Source organism: Zonotrichia albicollis, chromosome 8, assembly GCF_047830755.1.
Source record: "Zonotrichia albicollis isolate bZonAlb1 chromosome 8, bZonAlb1.hap1, whole genome shotgun sequence".
In the NCBI taxonomy this organism is placed as follows: Eukaryota; Metazoa; Chordata; class Aves; order Passeriformes; family Passerellidae; genus Zonotrichia; species Zonotrichia albicollis.
Window position 1 is genome coordinate 1408348 of NC_133826.1, and position 22537 is coordinate 1430884.

General features: G+C 48.2%; 1 protein-coding gene across 2 annotated transcripts; it reads left to right on the forward strand.

Annotated features, from left to right (window-relative positions):
• Positions 1 to 5015: 5015 nt before the first annotated feature.
• Positions 5016 to 22186, forward strand: SERBP1 (SERPINE1 mRNA binding protein 1). 2 transcript variants are annotated; one of them, XM_074545592.1, is made up of 9 exons: positions 5016 to 5511; positions 8486 to 8648; positions 9681 to 9818; positions 9937 to 10032; positions 10602 to 10676; positions 12408 to 12585; positions 18539 to 18712; positions 20882 to 20920; positions 21743 to 22186. In XM_074545592.1, exons 1-9 carry the CDS (start codon positions 5151 to 5153, stop codon positions 21797 to 21799), a joined length of 1281 nt encoding a protein of 426 aa, XP_074401693.1. In that variant the 5' UTR covers positions 5016 to 5150; the 3' UTR covers positions 21800 to 22186. The 2 variants fall into 2 exon arrangements, with proteins under 2 accessions (XP_074401693.1, XP_074401694.1); XM_074545593.1 differs by having other exon boundaries at positions 9961 to 10032.
• Positions 22187 to 22537: the final 351 nt, after the last annotated feature.

The window sequence follows — 22537 nt, forward strand, 5'->3', positions numbered from 1 at the left end:
CTGCCCACAGGCTGCCACACCAGCACAGCCAGCCTGAAATAACGTGCCACAGGGGGAAACCAGGCAGAGCAGGCCCTGCTCCAGCCATTCCTGTGGCCATGTGGCAGTGCCAGTGTGGGAGATGGCAGTGGGCACCAAGCTGGGACAGCAGCACAATGGCTGGTGCCACCCGAGTGTTTTTTCTTAAACACTTTTGCTGTTATTGGTTTTTTTTTTCACACAATGATGTAATTAATATATTGTAGATGATTTGGAGACTTACCTTTTTTAGTGCATTTTGGCTCAGTCTATGGCAGATAGTGGGATTGTGCTTTTACCTCTGGGGCAGTCAGTTTTGGGTGTACTGTGCACTTCTTTAGGTGAAGGCAAACTGAAGCTGGTATTTTGCTGCTAGAGGAATGGAGAAAGATGTATTGGCAATATTGATAGTGGCATAATATTTTGTTGCTTTGCACTCTAGCTTGTACTGGAGTTTTAGTGTGTTTGGCACAGCAGCACTCAGCAATGGAGTCACTTTATTTAATGCACATCAGTTTGCAGTCAATCTTTATTTTTTTTTTTAGATTACACAGAGGCTAAATGGGGTTGTTGAAGGGTGAGCTGCAGAGGCAGCTGGAGCTGGCAGGGAGGAGCAGATCCTGCCCAGACAGCCACCAGCCTGCCCAGCAGGTTCCACTGGGCACGTCCCAGTCCTCTCAGCACTGCTGCTCTCGGCTGTTTCATGGAGACATCTCTAATTTTTCCCCCTGGTTTCCCCAAGGAATGAGCCTGGGAAGAGCTGCTGTGGGTGCAGAGAGGGGCTTGGGCAGGAGGGCTTGGTGCCCAGCAGGAGCTGAGCACAGCAGTGATGGGTGCTGGGTGTGGAGGCTTCCCTCGGTCCCACAGCGCTGTGATCCCCGTGTGCCTGAGCTCTCCTGAGCTTCCTAGGAGGGGAAACATAATTTTCTCCTCTTCTCTGTATTTTTAGATTGGGAAGGCAAAGCCTCTCTCCTCCAGGGCAGATCCAAAGGAGGTGTTTGGCCACTGCAGCCAAGGAGGCTCCTGTGTGCCCATGCTGGAAGCGTTCAAGGCCAGGCTGGAGCACTGTGGTCTCGTGGAAGGTGTCCTTGCCCACGGCAGGGAGTGGAATGGAATGAGCTTTCAGGCCTTTCCAACCCAGCCCTTGCTGTGATTCCACGATTCCATCCATCCATTCCAGCCCCTCCTGGCAGTGCCATTCCACAGCTTTGGGAGCCGGGGAAGGGGTGGCTGGAGCACAGCTCGCAGGAACCAGCCCAGCTCACAGAAATAGCAGCGACAGGAGGAGCGTTTGCTGTACCCGACCTTCTGCTTTGTGCGGCTCCAGTGCTGCTTCTCCAAACTAAAAATACCTCTTTACCTTGGCTGCTCCAAGGAAGAACACTTGCTCGGCAGGTTGTTTAGGATTCAGGGGAAGAGAGTTCAGGCAGAGCTCAATTAGTCTGCCTTAATTTACAAGCCAAGTTCTGTGTCTGCATGATTTGCTTCGCTTGTCTGTGCACATTTTAAAGCAGGGAGCAATGCTGTGGGAGGGCGTTTTTCACTGCACGTACTTAGGGCAGAAATTCTGCTGTCATTCACATGTTTACAGCCCTCCTCGTAATGAAACTGCTGCGTTTTCTGCCATATTAAAAAAAATAAAAGAGCTGGCGATGTGCTGAAATGAGCAGAATATGTGGGAGGATAAAGATGTGCGTTGCAGATCGTGGATCTCCTCGTGAGCTCTGCCTTCCCCTGCTCGTTCCTGCTGTCCAGCTGGGCAGTGCTGGTTAATTCTGGGAGCTCTTCTCGGAAGGGCTCTGTGTGTGCATGCAAGCTGAGAAGTTGCTACATTTCTCTGTGATGTATGTGAATTTTTCCTCACTCAGAAGTCGTAGCCATAGCTGACTTTATTTGGAAGCAATCCCTGTATTTCCCGTGGCCCGGAATCACAGAACCATTAAAGTCAGAAAAGACATCCAAGATCCAACCTAAGGGAAGATTCCTGCCAAAAAAACCTCCAAGCAACATCCTCCTTGTCCATAAGTTATTATGGCAGCCTATGCTGAGAGCGAAATAACTGAAAACCCCACAGACCAGACTCACAAAGTCCAGAATTAGGAAAACCATGCTTTTGGAATGGATCAGGAACCCGGCTGGACACTTTTTCCCCCTGCTGCGAACTTGCTGCATTTCCTATTCCTGCTTATTAAGCAGGCAGCTGACAGCTGCTGGCAAAGCTTGGGAATAGCAGAGGAGCGCGGCGTGTCCGGAGGCTCTCCGGGCCTCTTTTGGGCAGCAGCTCGGGAGCAGCTCCTTAGGTGGGATAGCCCTGCGTGTCCCAGCCAGAAATAGCCCTGGGAATCTGCTCCTCTGGCCGCTGGGAACGCCAGGCTGCTCGCAGGGAAAGGGGAGCACACGTGTTTGTTGTGCAGGAGCCAGCCCGGCCTTTGGTGGCAGCTCCTGGAGGATCTCTGCGTGTTTTTGGTTTTTAATCACCCCCTCGCTGTCTGAGTGCAGACATTGCCAGCCATCCTCCCCTCGGAGGCTGCAGTGGGTCTGTGTCCTGGTCCTCTGTGGGCTGGGATTCCTGCAGGGCTCTGCCTGTCTGCTGGGGAAAACTCATCAATTTCAACGTGCCAATTAATGAGCTGATCTTCAAGTTAGGCCTAAACACAGGTGACTTCTGTCCTGTCCTTGTCCCTCACGAGAGCATTGACTCTTACGTGCATGCAGCACTAGGATCTGCCCTCAGTGCAAAGAATTCCTTTTAGTTTAAATACTTTAAACACCCTTTTTTTAATGTCAGCAATGGTAATGTTGTCTTGAGGGCGGAAGTGCCTGAAAACTGTGAATTATACTCGAGGAAAACGTTGTGTTTTGGACTTTTGACCCATGTGGCTGATTGTGGGGCCGTTTTAATGCAAACAGCAGCGTGCAAGCACGGCGTGTGACACTCCAGAGCAGAGCTGGAGCTTCCTGCAGGTGCAATTCCTGCTTCCTGCTGCACGGAATGCACACCTCTGCTGGTTGTGCTCATGTGGTGATCCATCTCCCTCTGTGTATTAAACACTCCAGCCTGTTTTCATCAGAGAATGGAATGGTTTGGGTTGGAAAGGGTCTTACAGACTGTCTGGTTCTACCATGGCAGGGACACCTTCCAGTGTCCCAGGCTGCTCCAACCTTGGACATTCCAGGGATCCAGGGCAGCCACAGCCGTTCTGGGCACCCTGTGCCAGGGCCTGCCCACCCTCAAAACCAGGAATTCCTCCCCAATATCTCACCTGGGAGAGGGAAACCCTTCCCCTTGTCCTGTTTGGCATGTGTTTAACCCAAAGTGTCACCCCAAACCTTTTACATTGGAAAACTGTGGGGTACTGAGCGAATATCAGCAGCACAGGGGAGCCCCTTGGAAAGCAACAACAGGCAGATGCTCTGCCTCCCCTTGGAGCTGCAAATCCCAGCCCTCAGAGCCCATTTCCTGAGCAAATCCCCTCCCATAAAGCTGCGGGTGCCATCTGGCAGGAGCACGTCAGGGATCCGAGCGGGGATTGTTGCTGTTTTGTCCCTAAAACTTGCGTGTGGTGCCATGTGCCTCAGAGCGTGTGACGGGGAGCCCAGGCTTTTCCTGGGAATGTCCTTTCCATTAGGTGCTGCTTGGTGTCCTCTGATTCATCCCTAAAAGGCTTTGAGAGAACGTGTTCTGTCCTTAGGGTGTAATTTATGGGGATTATTCATATCCCAGAAGGGGGGGGCTGCTGCAATCCCCCTCAGAGTCACCGCAGGAGGGGATTCCTCAAAAACCTCCCCAAAAGTGAGCACGGGGAGCTGTGGAACTGCAGGGAAACGTAACACATAATATATAATGAAGAACAATCCATGAAACCAAAACTTTATTCATTTATTTGAAGAAACTGAACTAAAACCCCCAAGCTTTGGCATTTTCCAAATTCCAAACTTCCAAACTCCAAACTAAACTTTGGAGTTTTCCAAACCAGTTGGTGTTGAGTTTCGAATTTATGAGCAATACGCATCCAAGAACTGAACAAATGCAATTAAGTTAATTTTTAAAGCAATTATTTCAAGCTTCTTGGAGCAGGCAAAGCAAATATTGGAAATAACATCCTTGCTGAGGCACAAAGTTTATTTTATGACAAAGTGCCAAAGTGTTCTGATGACTTAGAGATATAAACTGTGAGCAATCAAATTGTGTTTTGAAGGACAAGTCAAACATGTGCCTCTTTATTACGTTTTTTTATATATTATGTTTTATATTGATTTCTTGATATAATGCCTTTTGATTATAATCAGATACTACTATATATATTATAATATATCAATATTATAATAGTGGTATGCTGATCTATAATTACATCAATATGTTACTATTAATATACAATAGTTATTATGTTAATATTAACATCAAGTGTGCATTGCATGTTATGTATTATGCATGATGGATTGGTATTACATATGATACATTACCATAGATATTATAATATACTATACATTACATATTGTTATACGTAGAAATATATATACGGTATTCATTTATACTGTATATTGCTACATTGATAACATGTATGTATTAATATATGTAATATATTAATATGTATTAATACAGCTAATATGTATTAATACCACAAACATCTACCACCTCCGCTTCACACTACCTGCTACCCCCGTCCGATAATTAGACGAGCAGAAATGCCCACGAAAGCGGCAAATCTTATCATAACTTTCAGATCAAGGCCTGGAAATCAACTTTTATTAGTTAATAACTCCAAATCTTTTAATTCCGCTTTATTTAGGTTTTATTTCTGAGGGAGCCCTCACGAGGGAGGTACCATCGGCGGGCGAGGCGCGGGGGTCGACGGGGGAGGCGGGGGGGGCGCGGGGCGGGGCGGAGCCCCCCCGTTCTCCCCGATGGTAGAGCCCACGGCGGGAAACCCCGCGCCCGCCTCACACAATGCGCGCGCAGTTTGCGGCGCGGCCGCTGGCGGCGCTGTAGCGCCCGCCCCGTGGGGGTGCCCGGATGTGGCCGCGCCGGAAGAGAAGCGCGTCTCCTTAGGGCCCGCCATCTTGTGCGGCAGCGAGCAGGGCGCGGGGGGCCCGGTAGCATCCGCGCAGGATCCCGCCGACGGGGGCCCATCATGCCCGGACACCTGCAGGAGGGCTTCGGGTGCGTCGTCACCAACCGCTTCGATCAGCTCTTCGATGACGAGTCCGACCCCTTCGAGGTGTTGCGCGCGGCGGAGAGCCGGAGGAAGGAGAGCGGCGGCGGCGGCGGCGGGAGCCAAGCGGGCGGCGGGGCCCGCGGCCCGGCGGGCGCCCAGAGCGGCTCCTCTGGCGGGGCCGGCGGAGCAGGCCAGGCGGGCGGCGGCGCGGGCAGCGCGGCCAAGCAGCTGCGCAGGGAGTCGCAGAAGGAGCGCAAGAACCCGCTGCCGCCCTTCGCCGGCGGGGACCGCCGGGAGGATGGCGGGGGCCAGCCCGGAGCGCCGCTGCGGAAGGAGGGTGAGCGGGCCGGGGGATCGGCGGGGAGGGTCGGCCGGGCCGCACGGAGGGGGCAGGGGCCGGGCCGAGCCGCACGTGGGGCCGCGCATGGCGGAGCCCGCCCGGGGAGCCCGCCCGGGGCGCCCGCGGCGGCGGCGGCTCCGGGCTCGGCCGGCCCCACGTGTCCCGCGGCTCGGCCCGCGCAAAATGGAGTCGGGCGTGCGGGGCGGCCGGGGCTGCCTCGGTGCCCGCGGGAGGGAGAGGGGTAACGCGGAATGGGAAAGGCCAGCCGTGAGGGGAATCGCGGGGTGGCTCGCGTTGGAAGGGATGTGAGAGGCCATCCCGTTCCATCCCTGCCACAGGGCATCTTCCACTGGCCCAGGCCGCTCCGAGCCGCGTCCAGCCTGGCCTTGGGCGCTTCCAGGGATTCCGGAGCAGCCACAGCTGCTCTGGGCACCCTGTACCAGGGTCTCCCCACCCTCCCAGGGAAAAAATTCTTTCCGATATCCCATAAAACCGGCACATGGAATCCTGGAGTGGTTCGGGTTGGAAAGGCCCTTCTCGTTCACCCCATGCTGTTCCACTAGGCCAGGTTGCTCCAAGCCCCGTCCACCCTTGTGTCCTGAACTTGACTCGTGTTTCAGGGGCTCCGATGGATTTTACAGGATATCTGGAAGTTCCTGGGCTTCCCAAGATCCGTTTGCCTCATTTTCTAGGGTTCTAGAAGTTGATAGCCATCTTCTTGTTTTCATCTATATTTAAATAACCACTTGCACGAATTCTTAGTTTCTCTAAATTTTCATGACATCTTACATGAAAAACTTCTGAAAAAAAGAAATTAAAGCACAAAGAGACTGGAGAACACGCTTTGGGAGTTGGGAGGCCGGGCCCCGCATGGACAGGGAGGGATGTGGGCACATGGCGTCCCGTGCGGGCAGCGGCTCCAGCGCTCGGCAGGTGGGTCACAGCTCGGGCTCAAAGCAATCCTTGGAAAAAAAAAAAACCCATCGGAGTGTGGTGGCAGCAGGTGACGTGGGAACAAGGGAATAAATAACAGGTTAAGTGCAATTTCAGCAAGCTTTTCACAGAGCACGGTGCTGCATGAGAGCATCTTAATGCTTCCGCATTTATGTTACAGAGTGGTTCTGATTCTCCACTGGTTTATGCTGTTAAGGAAAGAAATCATTTTAGTATGTTACTCGTTTTGGAAAGTAGGTATTGTAAGTATTCGAAAGCACCTTGTGAGAAGACAAATTTAGAAATACTCTTTGCTTGTGGATCTCGTGCTCAGTAACGTTAGGAGCGTTTTCTGTGTGAGGGATGCAAAGGTTTGCCCGGAGTCCCAGTTCACCAAACGTGTGTCCTCTGGAAGCCTTAGCGAGGTGCGGGATTGCCCCACGAGGTACACCTGGGGCACCGCAGGAGGAGGGCTTTGGGCAGCCCCTCTTCCGATTTTCACAGCTTGTTTTCAAGAGCAGTGTGAAAAACAACTATTTTCGTGGTCTGTTGTGGTAGTGAAACAGAGAAAGTCAGGGCTGCTGTTGTAGCAGTGTGGTAAACAAAGTCAAGTTTGAAAATGTCTATTTTTGTGCGTGGCTGTTTTTGCAGTTCTGGCATCATAAAGGTGCTCGATGCCAGGGTTTGTTTCCTGTGCGAATGTATTTTAAGCTATTCCACTGCTCCATAAGGCTGCGAGTGATTTGCCTGCTGAATTAGCAGTTCAAAGCTTGGCGATGCTGAGAAATAACTCGTATTTTGGGTTAGGCTTCAGCAGGAGCCGGGTTTTTCTGAGTGCAGGGCGTTGAACTCGAAATTCAGAAGCCGTGGCTGTTCCATTCCAGTTCTGCAGCATGCCTGCTCCTCTCCCTGCTTCTCCTGCTCCCAGGGAATGCCCGTCCCCGCTGGAGAGCCCTGCTCCCAGTGCAGCCCGCTGGGTTTAACCCCTTGGAGTCGGGAATGCTTGGGGAGCTCCGTGTGCCATGCAAACTTCATGTTAAACACGGCTTGGAAGGTGAGGGAGGCATTGTTCATCTGGGTGTGTTGGCTTGGATATCATTACAACTGCAACTTCTGTGGCCCCACCCAAATTTGACATTGCTTGCTAGGCAGGAACTCGATTCTTTAAAAAATAATTAAAAATCAGCTTTGAATTTAAAAGCTGGTTTGTTAAATTTTGGAGCCAGTGCTTTGGCAAGAAAACGGTGTAAGAAATGTGTTTGTCCTCATCTTTTAAAGAAGAGTAAACAAGGCCTTTCACATGAGTGCAAAAGAAAACTGTGTTAGCTCTTTGAGAGGGCTTGGTAGAGAAGAGAATGCCCACGGGAGGTTTTTATTTGCAATAAAAACCCTTTTAGGAGGCCTAGGCAGGGAGGAAGAAGGCTGGGCAGCTCGGTGGCACTGTGGATTCTCAGCTATTTTGTGGAGCGCACCAGAAGGAGAATCTTTGTCAGGGAATGTTGGGCTGGGAGGATCCATGAGGGTGAGGAGCCCGGTTAGTCACTGACCAGCACCTGCAGGTGGCACCTCTGCAGGACAGGTGGTGGCACTGCTGCCCACAAGAGTTTCCAAGAGCAGAATCACAGGGTCATTCACGTTGGAAAGCACCTCCAAGACCGTGGGCTCCAGCTGTTGGAGCAGCACAGGATGACTGGTCCTAGGGCCAGTGAGGTGATGCTCGCTTTGTTTGGCTGTTCTTCACATGAAACCCACTTGTTTCACATGAAAAGCACCTTTCATTGAAAAAAACAGTAATAAAATCCTGCTTACCTTGCTCTTTGTTTGAAAGTTGACCCTGTTGTTTCATTAGGGATTACCCAAGTTCACAGTCAAACCTAGTTTGACATCCTGGGTAAAACAGGGGCCGAGAAGAGTGAGGTGGGAGTGGGGCTGCTCAGTTAACGCAGCAATAAAACTTCTCTTGCCGCTTGTTTGCCCGGGGCTGGTATCTGTCCCCAGCACTGCACATTCCGTTGATGTGTGTGGCCTGATGTTGCAGGGATAAGGAGGATTGGCAGGAGGCCTGACCAGCAGCAGCAGCAGCAGCAGCAGGGCGAGGGCAAGCCCATCGACAGGAGACCCGAGCGACGGCCTCCCCGCGAGCGCCGCTTCGAGAAACCCGCCGAGGACAAGGGCGACGGAGGAGAGTTCTCCGTGGATAAGTAAGAGTTTGTCTTGCTCATTAACAGCTTTGCTAGCTCTGACAGACAGGCTGTCCTGCCTTCTGCTGCTCAGGTAAAAAAGCTGATTGAATCAAGATTGAATTCCTGTCATGCAAGCGAGAACACTTCCCTTTGCCATGGATTTGTTTGCAAACTTAAGTTATAGGCTGGGAGTGATGTGTGTGAACAGGGTCATAGGTGTAACTGAATTATGGTTTAAATCAAGATATTCACCATATTTCTCTACATCTACAGCAGATACCTCAGGAAGGGAACCCACACATAGCTGTTTCCTGCAGGATGAGATTTGTTTGCTGTTACAGCTGTGGCTTTAATTTGCACAGCTGAGAAGTTTGTCCATGTAGGTGTTTGCACCCTGGCTGCAATGGCTTCAGACCTGGAAGTGGTGAAGCCATCTTAGATGTATGTGAAATTTAAACTGTCTTGAGTATTGTGAGGCAGCCAGAATTTGAGTAATGTTCAAATATTAATGTTTGAGTTGCCAAAGTTAAAATCCTTTTAAAAGTAAGTTGGATAAAAGTGAGTTTAGTTGAAGTTTTAACATCAGTTAATTATGTAACAGAATACAAAGATTAAATTTTGGAATTAATGCCAGAAGACACAAACAACAATCCTGAGTATTTGTTTCCAGATTCTAAAATCATGGAACCGCAGAATGGTTTGGGTTGGAAGGGACCTTAAAGGGACACCATGGGCAGGGACACCTTCCAGTATCCCAGGTTACTCCAAGCCCTTCCAACCTGGCCTGGGACACTTCCAGGGATGGGGGAGAGACTTCTCTGAAATTAGAGCCTAAACCCAGCTACAAATCAATGGAAAAACAAGTAAAGTTCTCAGGGATAAAAAGGACCATGAAGCACACTGTACATTTTTGGAGGCCAATCACTTGACCCAGCTTCCAGACAGCAATAATCAAAGCAAAACCAAGTAAATAAAATCCTCAGAGAGGACAAGGGCATGAGGTGCTGTGTGGTTTTGGGGTGGATCCTGACCCGTGTGTGTTCTGTGCAGACCCATCCTGGACCGGCCCATGCGTGGCCGTGGCGGCCTGGGCCGGGGCCGTGGCCGTGGGCGCGGCATGGGCCGAGGCGACGGCTTTGACTCTCGTGGCAAGCGGGAATTTGACAGACACAGCGGCAGCGATAGATCGTGAGTCTTTGCCTTTTCCTGTCCCTCGTGGCTCTCCTTCACCTCCCTGCCCCCTGTTTAAAATTGATCTTTTGAATTTCTGTGTCTGGACACTATAATGTTAACTCAGTTTTGTTAGTTCTGTTTCACATTCACATTTCAGCGGCCTAAAGCACGAGGACAAGCGCGGTGGCAGCGGATCACACAACTGGGGAACCGTCAAAGACGAGCTAACGTTAGTATCCTGTCACTGCTCAGAAAACCATTAGCACTGTGTTAATCAGCCCTAATTATGGCTTGCAGAACACCCAGATTTAGCTGCATTTTTGCCTTTGATCTCCATGGTTTTTGCCACGCTTCTGCAGAGTTTAAAACCCCAGTGATTTCTTGTAGCATAAGAATAGCTTCACTGTTCAACCAGAGTTTTGGGGAAGTTTGGGAGGTCTTGTGCTGGTTTGGTAACAATTCTTGGTTAAAATGAAACTGTTCTACTTTTAGTAAATTTGGATCAGAATAAGCACGCATTTTGCAATACAAAAATTCAGCTGCCCCATTGAGATCTATTTTTAATGCCCAAATCCATTTTGTGTTGGAAGGGACAGTGGGAGCCTTTCAGGAGGGGTAGTAGGAAGCATTGCAGAAAACCATTAGTTAAGTGAAAAGCATAGGGTTTAAAAGGCAGAGAGAGCACCAATCCTTACTGAAACAGTAAATCCACAGTAGATCTTGATTGTTAATCTTACATGGCTTTAAAGAGGGATGAAGTTGTAAAAAGGCCCAACTCCCACTGTTATGTAATTGCAGTGAATTGGATCAGTCAGCTGTAACTGAGGAAACGCCGGAGGGAGAGGAGCATCCGCCTGCTGATTCTGAAAACAAGTGAGTACCCCCCTCTCCAGGCTCCTGGGTTACCTCACAGGTGCTGCTCCATCCCCTTAACCTCTGCTATTTATTCCACATCCCTTTGGCCAAACTCACATTATCAGTAGATCATCCACAGTGCTGCTGAATGAGTCTCCCTAAAAAACCTTGTGTCTGGAAATTGTTGTCTTTTAACCATTCCTTGGAGTCCTGCAGGCTCTTTCACATTTATTTACTTATTAATAATAATTTCTTATACACTCTGGGTCTTGAGATTGCAGCTCCAGATTCCAAATCCAAAAGTGTCTGTGCTCAGACTAGGTAGCAGCACCAAGCAAATGGGACAGAAATGCCAGTGGAAGGCAACTTTTTAAACTTAATTTTCCAGAACAGCCTTGGAGACTGTGTGACTGAGCTGTAGGAGAAAAGTTGTATCTTTGATTGTCCAGGCAGTTTTCAAAGTTACCTGGTTCTCTTCCCATCTCACTTGGACACTGTTACAGGAGGAAGCAGGGACTGCGTGAATGAAAGAGTAACCAGAGAAGCAGAAGGAGCCTTACTGATACTGAGCTGATGTAAAAATACAATACAAAATTTTATGGTAGCCTAGTGTGACTAATGTTGTATTTTAATGAGGAGTGGGCTTTGCAGAGGACTCAAAAACTGGCAAACAGAATTTTGAAGTACTTGTTCCTAATGATTCCTAAGGTGTTTGCCATGGCTTGGTTGCCTTGCTGAAAAGTTTCTCTCTACAGAAAAGCATCTCCACATGGGTGACTTTAATTGATTTTATGTGGATCTTTGTTCTCGGAGTTTCAGCAGAACTGTAGGATGTTTTACTGCAGTAAAACAAACTTTGGCTCCAACAAAACAAATTCTGATTACATCCCGTGTCAAAAATCATTCTCCCCTACACAGTGAGAAAAAGTTGAAATACAGTTATTTTGACATAAAACCTTTGCATTGTTGTTCAAAATTAATGGCTGCCAAATGAAAACCTTTGAAATTGAGGCTTGCATGATCTTTTTGCTGCACATACACAGTATTGGTTTCCTATAAATCAGAAATTCAGTTGCATAAACACACTGAACAATGACCAGAGGCTTCCAGTAGCTGGAATATGATCTGTTATTGAGCACAGTGGTTGTGTGTTTTACTTGAAAATAGCCTTTGGCACAAGGGAGATGTGCTGTATCTCACAATGTGTGTGAAGTTACTTTTCCAAATTAGCTGGAAGTAAAACTTGTTTGAATATTTGTCTTTGATTCAACAAAGGAAGCAAATTATCCAAAGCTGCTTAAATTCTGGTTTTTAAAATACTAAAAAGCTTGAAAGCTGTGGGAAGAATGAGTTCTCACTGCCTTGACTTGAATGTTTATCAAAGATGGATTTCAAAAAGGGGGGAAGGAGCTCCAAACAAGTCATACCAGAAGCTGGGCTTTCAGATTTGGAAATAAAATTGACAGCAATGTGGATATGTGATGGCATGGGTCAATTTTAATTTTAACATTTTGCTGTGCTCAGAAGTGGCTGGGTGGAATTTTTTTTGGCACTCCCTCTGAAGGAGATGAATTTTCCTGTGGTGGAAGTGGTGTTCATATTTTCACCCCTTAACTGCTAAATCCTTGGCAAAATTCAATTTATAATAATAATAATTTATAATCTGGTAGCAGCCAGCAAATGGGTTTGGAATTGTATGCAGAGTGTAAATCCTCAGTTGTGACCATGATCTGCATGAATTGACCACAGGGAGAATGAGGTTGAAGAGGTGAAGGAGGAAGGCCCCAAGGAGATGACCCTGGATGAGTGGAAAGCCATTCAAAGCAAGGATCGTGCAAAAGTCGAGTTCAACATCCGCAAACCCAACGAGGGAGCTGATGGGCAGTGGAAAAAAGGATTTGTGCTCCACAAGTCAAAGAGTGAGGAGGTAAAGTGCCTGTCCATGCTTGGAGTGTCCACCTTGTGAAGGTGTTGCTGTTGATGAGCATTTTTTAGAGTGGAAGCTCCATTCTGGGTGATGCTGACATGTTGTTGGAAGTTTAGAAAGTGGGAGCAGCATTTTAATTTGAACTTCATTCTTGTTCACATGAGCAACATTTTTTAGCAGCACTGAAGTGCTGCAGTAGCACAAGTGGCCATTGTGGCTGTGGTTGGCTTCAGGAGCTGAGCTGTGCCCTTAGCTTTGGAAGCATTGCCTCGTGGTGGGAGTTTCAGGGGAATGTTGTCAAGGCTGCTTCCTAAAAAAGGCAGCTGGTGTTATTTAGCATCTGCTCTGCAGTACCCAGGTCCATGGTGTCAGCTTGAAGGAAGACTGGTCATGCCTCAGAGACCTTCAACCCAACTGTGCATCTGAAATTGGGGCTGTGGGTGTCTCCTCCCTTAGTGCTGTGACACAGACAAGCACTTGGAATGATTGATGTGACACTCAGCTGAGCTGCTGTAGAATTGCTTTCAATTTGTAGTTTCTCATTTCAGGCATTGCATAATGTTCATTATTCTGTTCCAAGAGTGGCAAGGGGAGATGCACCAGGGAGGGAAGTGCTGAGAGCTCTTGTTTTTTAATGCAGGGCTGTGCTAATCTTTGGTTCTAATCTTTGTTTCTAGCACTCTGTAATATGTTAAGTAGCTCACTTAAGAGATTGGTGGCAGCAACTTTGTATACTGATGGTGCTGAGTCCTTTGAAGTGGCTGGATAGTGTGTAATTCTCTGTTTGCTCTCTAAAATGTGTCCCTGCTTTTTCACACCTTGCCAGTTTTTATCCCGGGAGCTGGGATGTGATTCAGGGTGGGGGCACTGCTCAGAGTTCAGTGAAAATTCCATTTCTGCTCCCTTGGGCTCCCAGTGAGGGTGACTTGGTGGCACAGTGGGACAGTCCTTGGGGTGATTGCATGGCTGTGTCTGCTCTGAAGTGTTCACTAAATGCTGCTTTCTCTGCCTTGGCTAGAAAAGGGAATTTGAGTTACATTTCATGGTGCTGTGTGCTGAAAGAATGTGTTAAACAGAAGTATTTATGTACTTTACCAAGATTTACTAAACCTGGAGTTCTTCAAATTCCCTCAGTCTCTCTGAATCAGATTTATTTGACATTTACTCATTTGAGAGCACTTTTTTTAATATATGAGCCTATTTGATAGTAAAGGTGATGCTACTTGTGAGAAATTTAGAGGCTTGAAAAATCCAGACTGTATTTTCCATTTGAAAACTGAATCAGTTAAAAAACCAAAAACCAAAAAACAACAACCAAGCAAAAACAATAACAAAAAATCTGAAGAAAAACTGTGAATAATCAAATTACTACCATGAAGACCTGACATAATTAGTAGATTGTTCTATTTAAGAGGTGAACTTCTCAAATAAACAAGTTGGATATTTTTAGCACCATCACATAAGAACGTAACAGCCTCTTGCTACGTAAGCATGAAAGTGAGGTATTAACAAATGTGCCTTCAAACTGAGCTGCCTTTAGGCTGCTTTATTGTCCAGCCAGCAGATGTGTGTCCCCATCTCCCTTCCTCATTGTTCCCTGCTCCCATGGGAAGCAGTGTGGGGATTTGCTCTCAGGATTACAGGAGAATAGCTCTATAATACAGGCCTTAGGAAAGCTTCCACTGCAGCTCCTTTGTGAGCAGCTTTAGAAGGCAACATGTTTTAAAAAACCACCAATCACCTCGTGTTTCCTCTCTTTGTCCTCTTGGATGTACTTAGGAGTCAAGAAATTCAGGTTTCTCTGATTCTTATTGGTAAGAAGGAGATGATGTGTGGAAGCGATTAAATTTTGGTTTTAGCCCCAAATCTATACTCTGATGGCTGAAAACCCTGTGTGCCCCGATGATCTGTCAGAAATCTGAGGTGGTGTGATGGGCACCTGCATTCCTGGAGCTTGGAAACTCCTTGGAGATGCCCCAGGAGCCTGGAAAAGGGAGAATGAGGCTGTGCTGCTGCTCATGCTTGGGAAGGAGCTGTTCTCCTTTTCCTCCTGCCTGAGGTTTTCCTGTGTTCCCCTTTACTCTGCAGGTGCTGACAGAATGGACTCAGTTCTGCCTCAGGTTTTTGCTGCTTTAATGTGACATCCAGCAGCCCTGCTCCAAGGAGCCTCTTCCCAGGACAAGGGTTATCCCACAGCACAGAGCTCCTCTTTTTCTCTGCAGCTGCTTTAGAGCCTTGAGTCTTCAGTTCCTACCAAAAAAGCCAGGAATGAGTAATATTGTGCATAGATCCTAAAATTCATCCCAAAAACGGAATCCAGGGAAAAGCTGATACCCAGTAGAACACTATGCCTGCTGTGCCTCTTCAAACCTCCTCACTAATCCAATCCTTCCGTAGAGGAGCTTGCACTGGGAGATTGGGAAATGTATTTTGGAAAAGAATGATTCATCTCCTCAGAGTTGGGAGCAGTGACTCCTGAATGAGGACTCTGCAGGAGGATTTCCATGAGCAGTGATTCAAACATCCCAGCTCTTGCACCTCTGTGCCTGACGTGTGGCTGTGCTGGAGAGCAGCCTGCACGTGTGCTCTGTGCCAGGGCTTCCTGCAGCTCCTGGGCAGCCTTCTGCTGTCCATCCACTCAGCTTTGTCTTTGGTGTCCATCCACTGAGCTTTTTGTTGGTTTCCATCCACTGAGCTTTTTCTTTGGTGTCCTCCTGAGCTTTTTATTGATGTCCATCCGCCTGAGCTTTGTCTTTGGTGTCCATCCACTGAGCTTTTTCTTGGTTTCCATCCACTGAGCTTTGTCTTTGGTTTCCATCCACCTGAGCTTTGTCTTTGGTTTCCATCCACCTGAGCTTTGTCTTTGGTGTCCATCCACTGAGCTTTGTCTTTGGTGTCCATCCACTGAGCTTTGTCTTTGGTGTCCATCCACTGAGCTTTGTCTGTGGTGTCCATCCACTGAGCTTTGTCTGTGGTGTCCATCCACTGAGCTTTTTCTTTGGTGTCCTCCTGAGCTTTTTATTGATGTCCATCCACCTGAGCTTTGTTTTGGTGTCCATCTGAGCTTTGTTTTGGTGTCCATCTGAGCTTTGTTTTGGTGTCCACCTGAGCTTTGTTTTGGTGTCCATCTGAGCTGTGTTTTGGTGTCCACCTGAGCTGTGTTTTGGTGTCCACCTGAGCTTTGTTTTGGTGTCCACCTGAGCTTTGTTTTGGCGTCCATCTGAGCTTTGCTTTGGCGTCCACCTGAGCAGGTTTTTGGTGTCCACCTGAGCAGGTTTTTGGTGTCCATCTGAGCAGTTTTTGGTGTCCACCTGAGCTTTGCTTTGGTGTCCACCTGAGCTTTGCTTTGGTGTCCACCTGAGCTTTGCTTTGGTGTCCACCTGAGCTGGTTTTTGGTGTCCACCTGAGCTGGTTTTTGGTGTCCACCTGAGCTTTGTTTTGGTGTCCATCTGAGCAGTGTTTTGGTGTCCATCTGAGCAGTTTTTGGTGTCCATCTGAGCAGTTTTTGGTGTCCATCTGAGCAGTTTTTGGTGTCCACCTGAGCTTTCTCTTGTCTCCACCCTTGGCACCTCCATGCCGTGCTGGCTGTGGCTGCGTGCACGGCTGCTCCCTGTGCTGCTCCATGTGCTCAGTGCCCTCTGTACCAGCAGCTCCTGTGACCTGATTACCTGTTGTTCCTGTGTGTAGCTGAGTCTCATTTCTCCCTTTTGTTTTCTCCCTTTGTCACTTGGCGTGGACACACAACTGTCAGCAGACAAAGGTGATGACAGAAATGCAGGGGAGTCTGCTGGATTCACATGAGGTACTGATCCTTTCTGTGGCACTGCTGATACCTGCTGTGAGCATCAGCCCCTTCAGCAGGGAGCCTTTGGATATTGAAAACTGCCCAAAAGAAAGAGTTTTACTGATCATGGAGCTTTTCTGTCCATGCCTGTTGTCTCACTGTGCACCTTCCAGCACCCAGCATGGCTTTGGTCCCCTTGCTGCTCATCCTGCTGGTTTCAAACCTCACCATAAGAGCTTCTATCATGAGTATCTATTTTTTTGTTGCTGCTGTTTTTCCATCTCTCATTGTCTGCTTTGGCTCTCTTGGTAGTTTGTTCTTAATTTTTGACAGCCTTCCCCAAGACTCTTAAGGGCAGCACTGCCTTCAAGAAGTGATCAGAAATTTAATGTTTCCCCAGATTTTTCAGGATAAGCAACTTGTTCAGGATGTCTGACTTATCACCCCAGTGATGGAGGAGGCTGAGGACAATGTGCCAAGTCTTTTATTGGAGTTTTAAATGACCTTTAATTCCTTTGGATAGAGGAGTCATCAGGTTACATAGAGAATTTGCAATGGTTGGTTCAGTGGTTACACCAAAATTTTTAGTAAACTAGTGATTTGTTTTTAAATAAAAACAGCATAGGGGATGGAAATGCACAAAAATACTGCACAAATCCACTGATCCCACCACTCCTTGTAATCCCAGGAAAAGGAATTACCACATGGCTAGCAGTAGTTGGAAATAGAATCTCAGTGGAAATAAAGCAGCAGGGAAGGGATATTTTGGATCAAACTGGGGATTCAGGGAGAGGACAGGGGGGAATGGCAGGGATAGATGGGATATTGGGAAGCACCCATGGAATCCCTGGCAGCAGCTTTGGCTCCAGACCTCTCCATCCCCTGGCGGCCTTGGTAATTAAAGATCACAGGGCTTAATTGCACAACGTGTTGCCTTTGAAAGTCCGAGTGTTGTGTAACTGCAGCAGAAAAGTCAGTTGGAGTTGGGAAGCTCGAGCCTGCACGTGGCATTTGTGTAGGAAAAGCAGGGAATTGATGAGTGCTGTGCCAGGAGCTGGGGCTTGCAGGGGAGGAACGTTTGGATGTTGTCAAGTTTGCAGAACACCATGGTTGAGCTGTGATAGGCAGGGTTTTACATTCTTTGTATTATCCTGGATGCCAAAAACTGCCTTGCACGTGGAAAAAATATTTGTGTAAAATAGGAGAAATAACTGCTTTAAAAGCACCTGGTGGTTCAGTGTGTAACTGAAATTTTCCAGGGTTGCTGCTGTGGGTAACTCCTGGGAGCATCTCTTGCTCCTCCAGGCTCAGCTTTCCACCAAACACACTGGGAACACACCAGTGAGGGAATATCCTGGCAAAGGTGCTGAGATCCACATTTTCCAGTGTCACTGCTGAGACTGTTGTGTTTTAGCTCCTTCAGCTCCTTGTGTTGGAGCTTTCTGTGCCTCATTTGCTGTTAAAGTGAGTGCAGAGCAGGGAGGGATTCTCAGCAGATCCCTAAATAGCCTTAAATATTTATCAAGGGCTGAAATAAAAAAAGTGTAAATGCTCAGGGAGAAAAATCAGGGTGGGGTGACCAAGAGTGGAAAAAGAATGGAAGGAATTGATGGAACCGGGACACAAAATGGGAGTTGCTGCAACATGAACTTCTGTACTGGGTTGGTAATAGCCAGTGTGGTCTGGGATTAAGGACATGTTGCTGTGGTGGAATTTTGGGAAGGATTTCCCCTTGGAAAAGGAGAGGTCAGGCACTGGAAGGAGCTGTCCAGGGAGGTTTGGAGTGCCCATCCCTGGCTGTGTCCAGGGAAGGACTGGATGTGGGCTGGTGACAAAATGGGGATTGGGCACAGGTTGGACTCAATCTGGAGGACTTTTCCAACCTCAGTGATTGTGAGAGCTCATGAATTATCTTGCAAAGGCAAAATACTTTGGCTGCTAAGAAATTGCAAGTTTGCCAAGGGAAAAGCAGGAGTGGGTGATGGGGCTGTGCCTGGCAGAGCCCAGCTGCAGTGCCCAGGAGGGGATTTGCTGGGGGCTGTGCCTGGCAGGGCCCAGCTGCAGTGCCCAGGAGGGGATTTGCTGGGGGCTGTGCCTGGCAGGGCCCAGCTGCAGTGCCCAGGAGGGGATTTGCTGCTGTTCCCGGCTGATGGATTTGTGCCATTGCAGGCTCACGCTGAGGACTCGGTCATGGATCACCACTTCCGCAAGCCGGCCAACGACATCACATCCCAGCTGGAGATCAACTTTGGAGACCTGGGCCGCCCCGGGCGCGGCGGCAGAGGGGGCAGGGGCGGCCGGGGCCGCGGGGGCAGGGCCAGCCGTGGGGGCAGGACCGACAAGGTGAGCACTGCCCACCCAGGGATGGGGCACTCACTGCCCGTCCCTCTGGCACCTTCCCGACCTGCTGGCACCTTCCCGACCTGCTGGCACCTTCCCCTTCCCATCCCGCTGGCACCTTCCCGTCCCGCTGGCACCTTCCCGTCCCGCTGGCACCTTCCCGTCCCGCTGGCACCTTCCCGTCCCGCTGGCACCTTCCCGACCTGCTGGCACCTTCCCGTCCCGCTGGCACCTTCCCGACCTGCTGGCACCTCTTCCCTCTTCCCGTCCCGCTGGCACCTTCCGACCTGCTGGCACCTTCTCCTTCCCATCCCGCTGGCACCTTCCCGTCCCGCTGACATCTCTTCCCCTTCCTGTCCCTCTGGCACCTTCTCTCTTCCCGTCCCGCTGGCACCTTTCCCCTTCCCGTCCCGCTGGCACCTTTCCCCTTCCCGTCCCGCTGGCACCTTCCCCTTCCCGTCCCGCTGGCACCTTCCCCTTCCTGCTGGCACCTTCCCTCTTCCCGTCCCACTGGCATCTCTTCCCCTTCCCGTCCCGCTGCCATCTTCCTTCTCCCATCCTGCTGCCATCTTCCTTCTCCCATCCTGCTGCCATCTTCCTTCTCCCATCCCGCTGCCATCTTCCTTCTCCCCGTCCCGCTGCCATCTTCCTTCTCCCATCCTGCTGCCATCTTCCTTCTCCCCGTCCCGCTGGCATCTCTTCCTCTTCCCATCCTGCTGGCACCTTCCTCTTCCCATCCCGCTGCCATCTTCCTTTTCCCCGGGGAAATGCTCTCCCAGCCAGCAGCGTGTTTTAAAGCCAAGTGAAAACCCTTCTGTGCAAAGCTGACTTTAACCCAGACTCTTAGCACAAAAGGTTTCAGCAGTTCTGCCACCAAACCCAAAAAAGGGAGGGTGGATTTTTAGAGTGTCTGTGTCTGTGTCTGAACCTGGGCAATGACTTTGCAGCGTGCACAGGTGTGAATGTACCACGAGGTGCCCGAGGTGGTGCCAGAGCAGCAGCACCAGTGCTGGTTATGGACACTGTGTGTGCTTGGTGACCTGCTGGGGTGTCGGGTTATCTCGGCTGTTTGGATGGCCTGGAAAGGCCCGGGGTGGCCTTGGGGCAGCCGCGTATCGAAGGACGAGAAGAGGCTTCAGTTCTTCTTTCAGTTTTTATGTTTATTAATTGTTTATCTAAAAGATGTTCTTTCAGCTGAACAGAGCTCTGCTCAGCAGCCAGCCATGGGCACACTGTGCTGCCCTCCGGACAGCCACGTATCTTTATACCCATGGTTACGTGTACAATATTTATCATTTTTCCCCAATACCATTTATTCTTATAACTCGGTGCACTCTCAGTAATGACCAATCTAAAGGTGCCACTGTGGCCAAAGAAGATGGAGGAGAAGGGGAAGAAGAAGAAGGACAGGACACGCCCCAATTCCTCCATCTTACTCCTCTAAACCCCCCTGTACAGAAATCCTAAACCCTGTGTCTCACCCTCTGATTAACTGATCCCTTCACCATTCACCCCGGTGAAGCCCTCATCCTTGTCGTCTCCTGTGTAGGGTCAAAGTCCAGCTACCAGACACTTCTGGAACATTCCAGGACTCCCGAGACCCCCAAGGTGGTCTCGGTGGCCCGGCACCTCAGGACTGAGATCCTGAGATCCGACACTGGGGGTGAGGGGCTGCTTGTACAGCTGCTCGTCACATCCTGAACCTGAGGAATTCACATTGCCCAGCTGCAAACACGGCTCTTCCTGCTTTTTTCCCTTCCTTGGTGCTAAGGCATGAGGGGAATAAATACCCTGAAAAAATACTGGTTGGGGTTTGGGAGACAAAATGTGAAGTTGAAGCACTGCAGTGTAGCTACAGTGAAGATTTGATTTATTATGAATCACTTACTTGCCTTAAAGGCATCAGTCAAATTGTTACTGGTTGGAAAATGGGCTCAGTCTGTGTGCTGTGGTTTCCTTCACACAGATCTTCCACAGACACAGACTTCCCAAATTTTAGTTTATTAGTTGGGAAGCTCTCTCCTGACAACAGCATCAGGATATTTAGGGAATTGAAATGAAACAGTGGTGGCTTGGTTTGAGTTCTTTCACTAATACTCTTCAAGAATGCTGCCATAAAGTAATTCCAAGCTTTCCTGCACCTGACTTTGTGTTGCTTTTGTTTGCTTGCAGTTGGTCAAGGAGTTTGATGTGATCCACACGCCCAACCAGGTGGGTGAGCTCTGCAGGAGCATTCCCTGGCATCAGGGACCAAAACTCCCCTCCTTCTTCTGGCTGTTGCTGCTCTTGTGTGCTGAGCAAATGGAGATCCTGTGGCTTAATTTACTTTTTAATTCTGGTTTGTGGCCTGTGGAGTCTTAGGCAAGGCAGAGACTCTGCAGCTACAGGTGTTGATGCACCTCTCATTTTAGATATATTTCTTGATAAATAAATAAATAAAATTATTTATTTAGAATAAATTCTAAATAAATTTTAGATATATTTCTTAATACCATGACAGGAAGTTCCACTATCTTGGCTCTTCCCATTCTTCTCCAAGGACCAAGTGAAGAGTATGAAATTTTCTTATTTCTGCTCTGGTTTTTAGATGTGGTGCAAAACCTTTCAGAAAACTGCTGAGGAGATCCTTGGCTAATGTATGAAGTTTTAGGGCGAAAAATTTGGCACAAAAATTACTTTAATCCTCTGATTTCTGAGTGGGAAAAATTAAACATGAAAAACTGAATTTGTGCTCCAGAAAGGGCCTTTTCAGTTGTCCCTCAGTAAGGATTGTTCCACAGGGAAGGAATGGTTGGAATTCCATGATCTTTAAGGTCCTTTGTAACCCAGACCATTCTGAGATCTCTTTTTAAAGAGAATTGTGCAAACATCAATTTGCCTACAATTCCTCTCCAGATAAAAAAAACAGTATAGAAGGCTTTGTAATACTTGGAATAAATAAAAAAAAAAGCTTGTTTTTGTAGTGATTGCTCCAGCCCCAAGGTGCTGCCCCCTGTGCCTGCAGGCAATAACTCTGTGATGTTTCTCTTTCAGTCAAGTGCTTCTGCTCCTGACGTAGATGACCCAGAGGCTTTCCCAGCTCTGTCCTAAACTGGATGTCATAAAGCCAACCCTGCCCTGGTCGGGCCTTCCTCTCCGAGGCTTGCATGCTTAAGGATCCTAAAACAACTAAGAAATTGAAAAAAAAAAAAAACAAAACAAAACAAAAAAAAAAAGACTGTCATTCATACCATTCACACCTAAAGACTGAATTTTATCTGTTTTGAAAATGAACTTCTCTCGCTACACAGAAGCAACAAAACATGGTAGTCAAGTTTTGTATTTAGAAATGTAATGGTAGCAGGGATGTTTTCATAATTTTTTCAGAGATTATGCATTCTTCATGGATACTTTTTTGTATTGCTGCTTGAAAATATGCGTTTCCAAACTTGAAATATAGGTGTGAACAGTGTGTACCAGTTAAAAGCTTTCCCTTCATTTGTGTTCTTTTTTTTTTTTTTTTTTAATTTAAAGTCAGCATTTTAGACTTTTCCCTTTCTCCCCACCCCAAACTCCAAACTAGGTTTTAATTATTACACACTACTTCAGTTTCCTTAATTCCTCTTTGGCAGATTTTTCTCAGCCCATGGAATCTGTGGAATATTAATTTGGCAGGCTGAATGGAATGAACTCCTGGAGTACTTAACTTTTAATGCTTCACTTCCAACATGGAAAACCAGTCACATTTTCATCTCTGTTGGGTAGTTTGTTTACACAAAATCTTTCTAGAAAATTGAAAGCAGATACTTGAAATCAAGATTCAAAGCACATTGGTTTATGATTCAATAC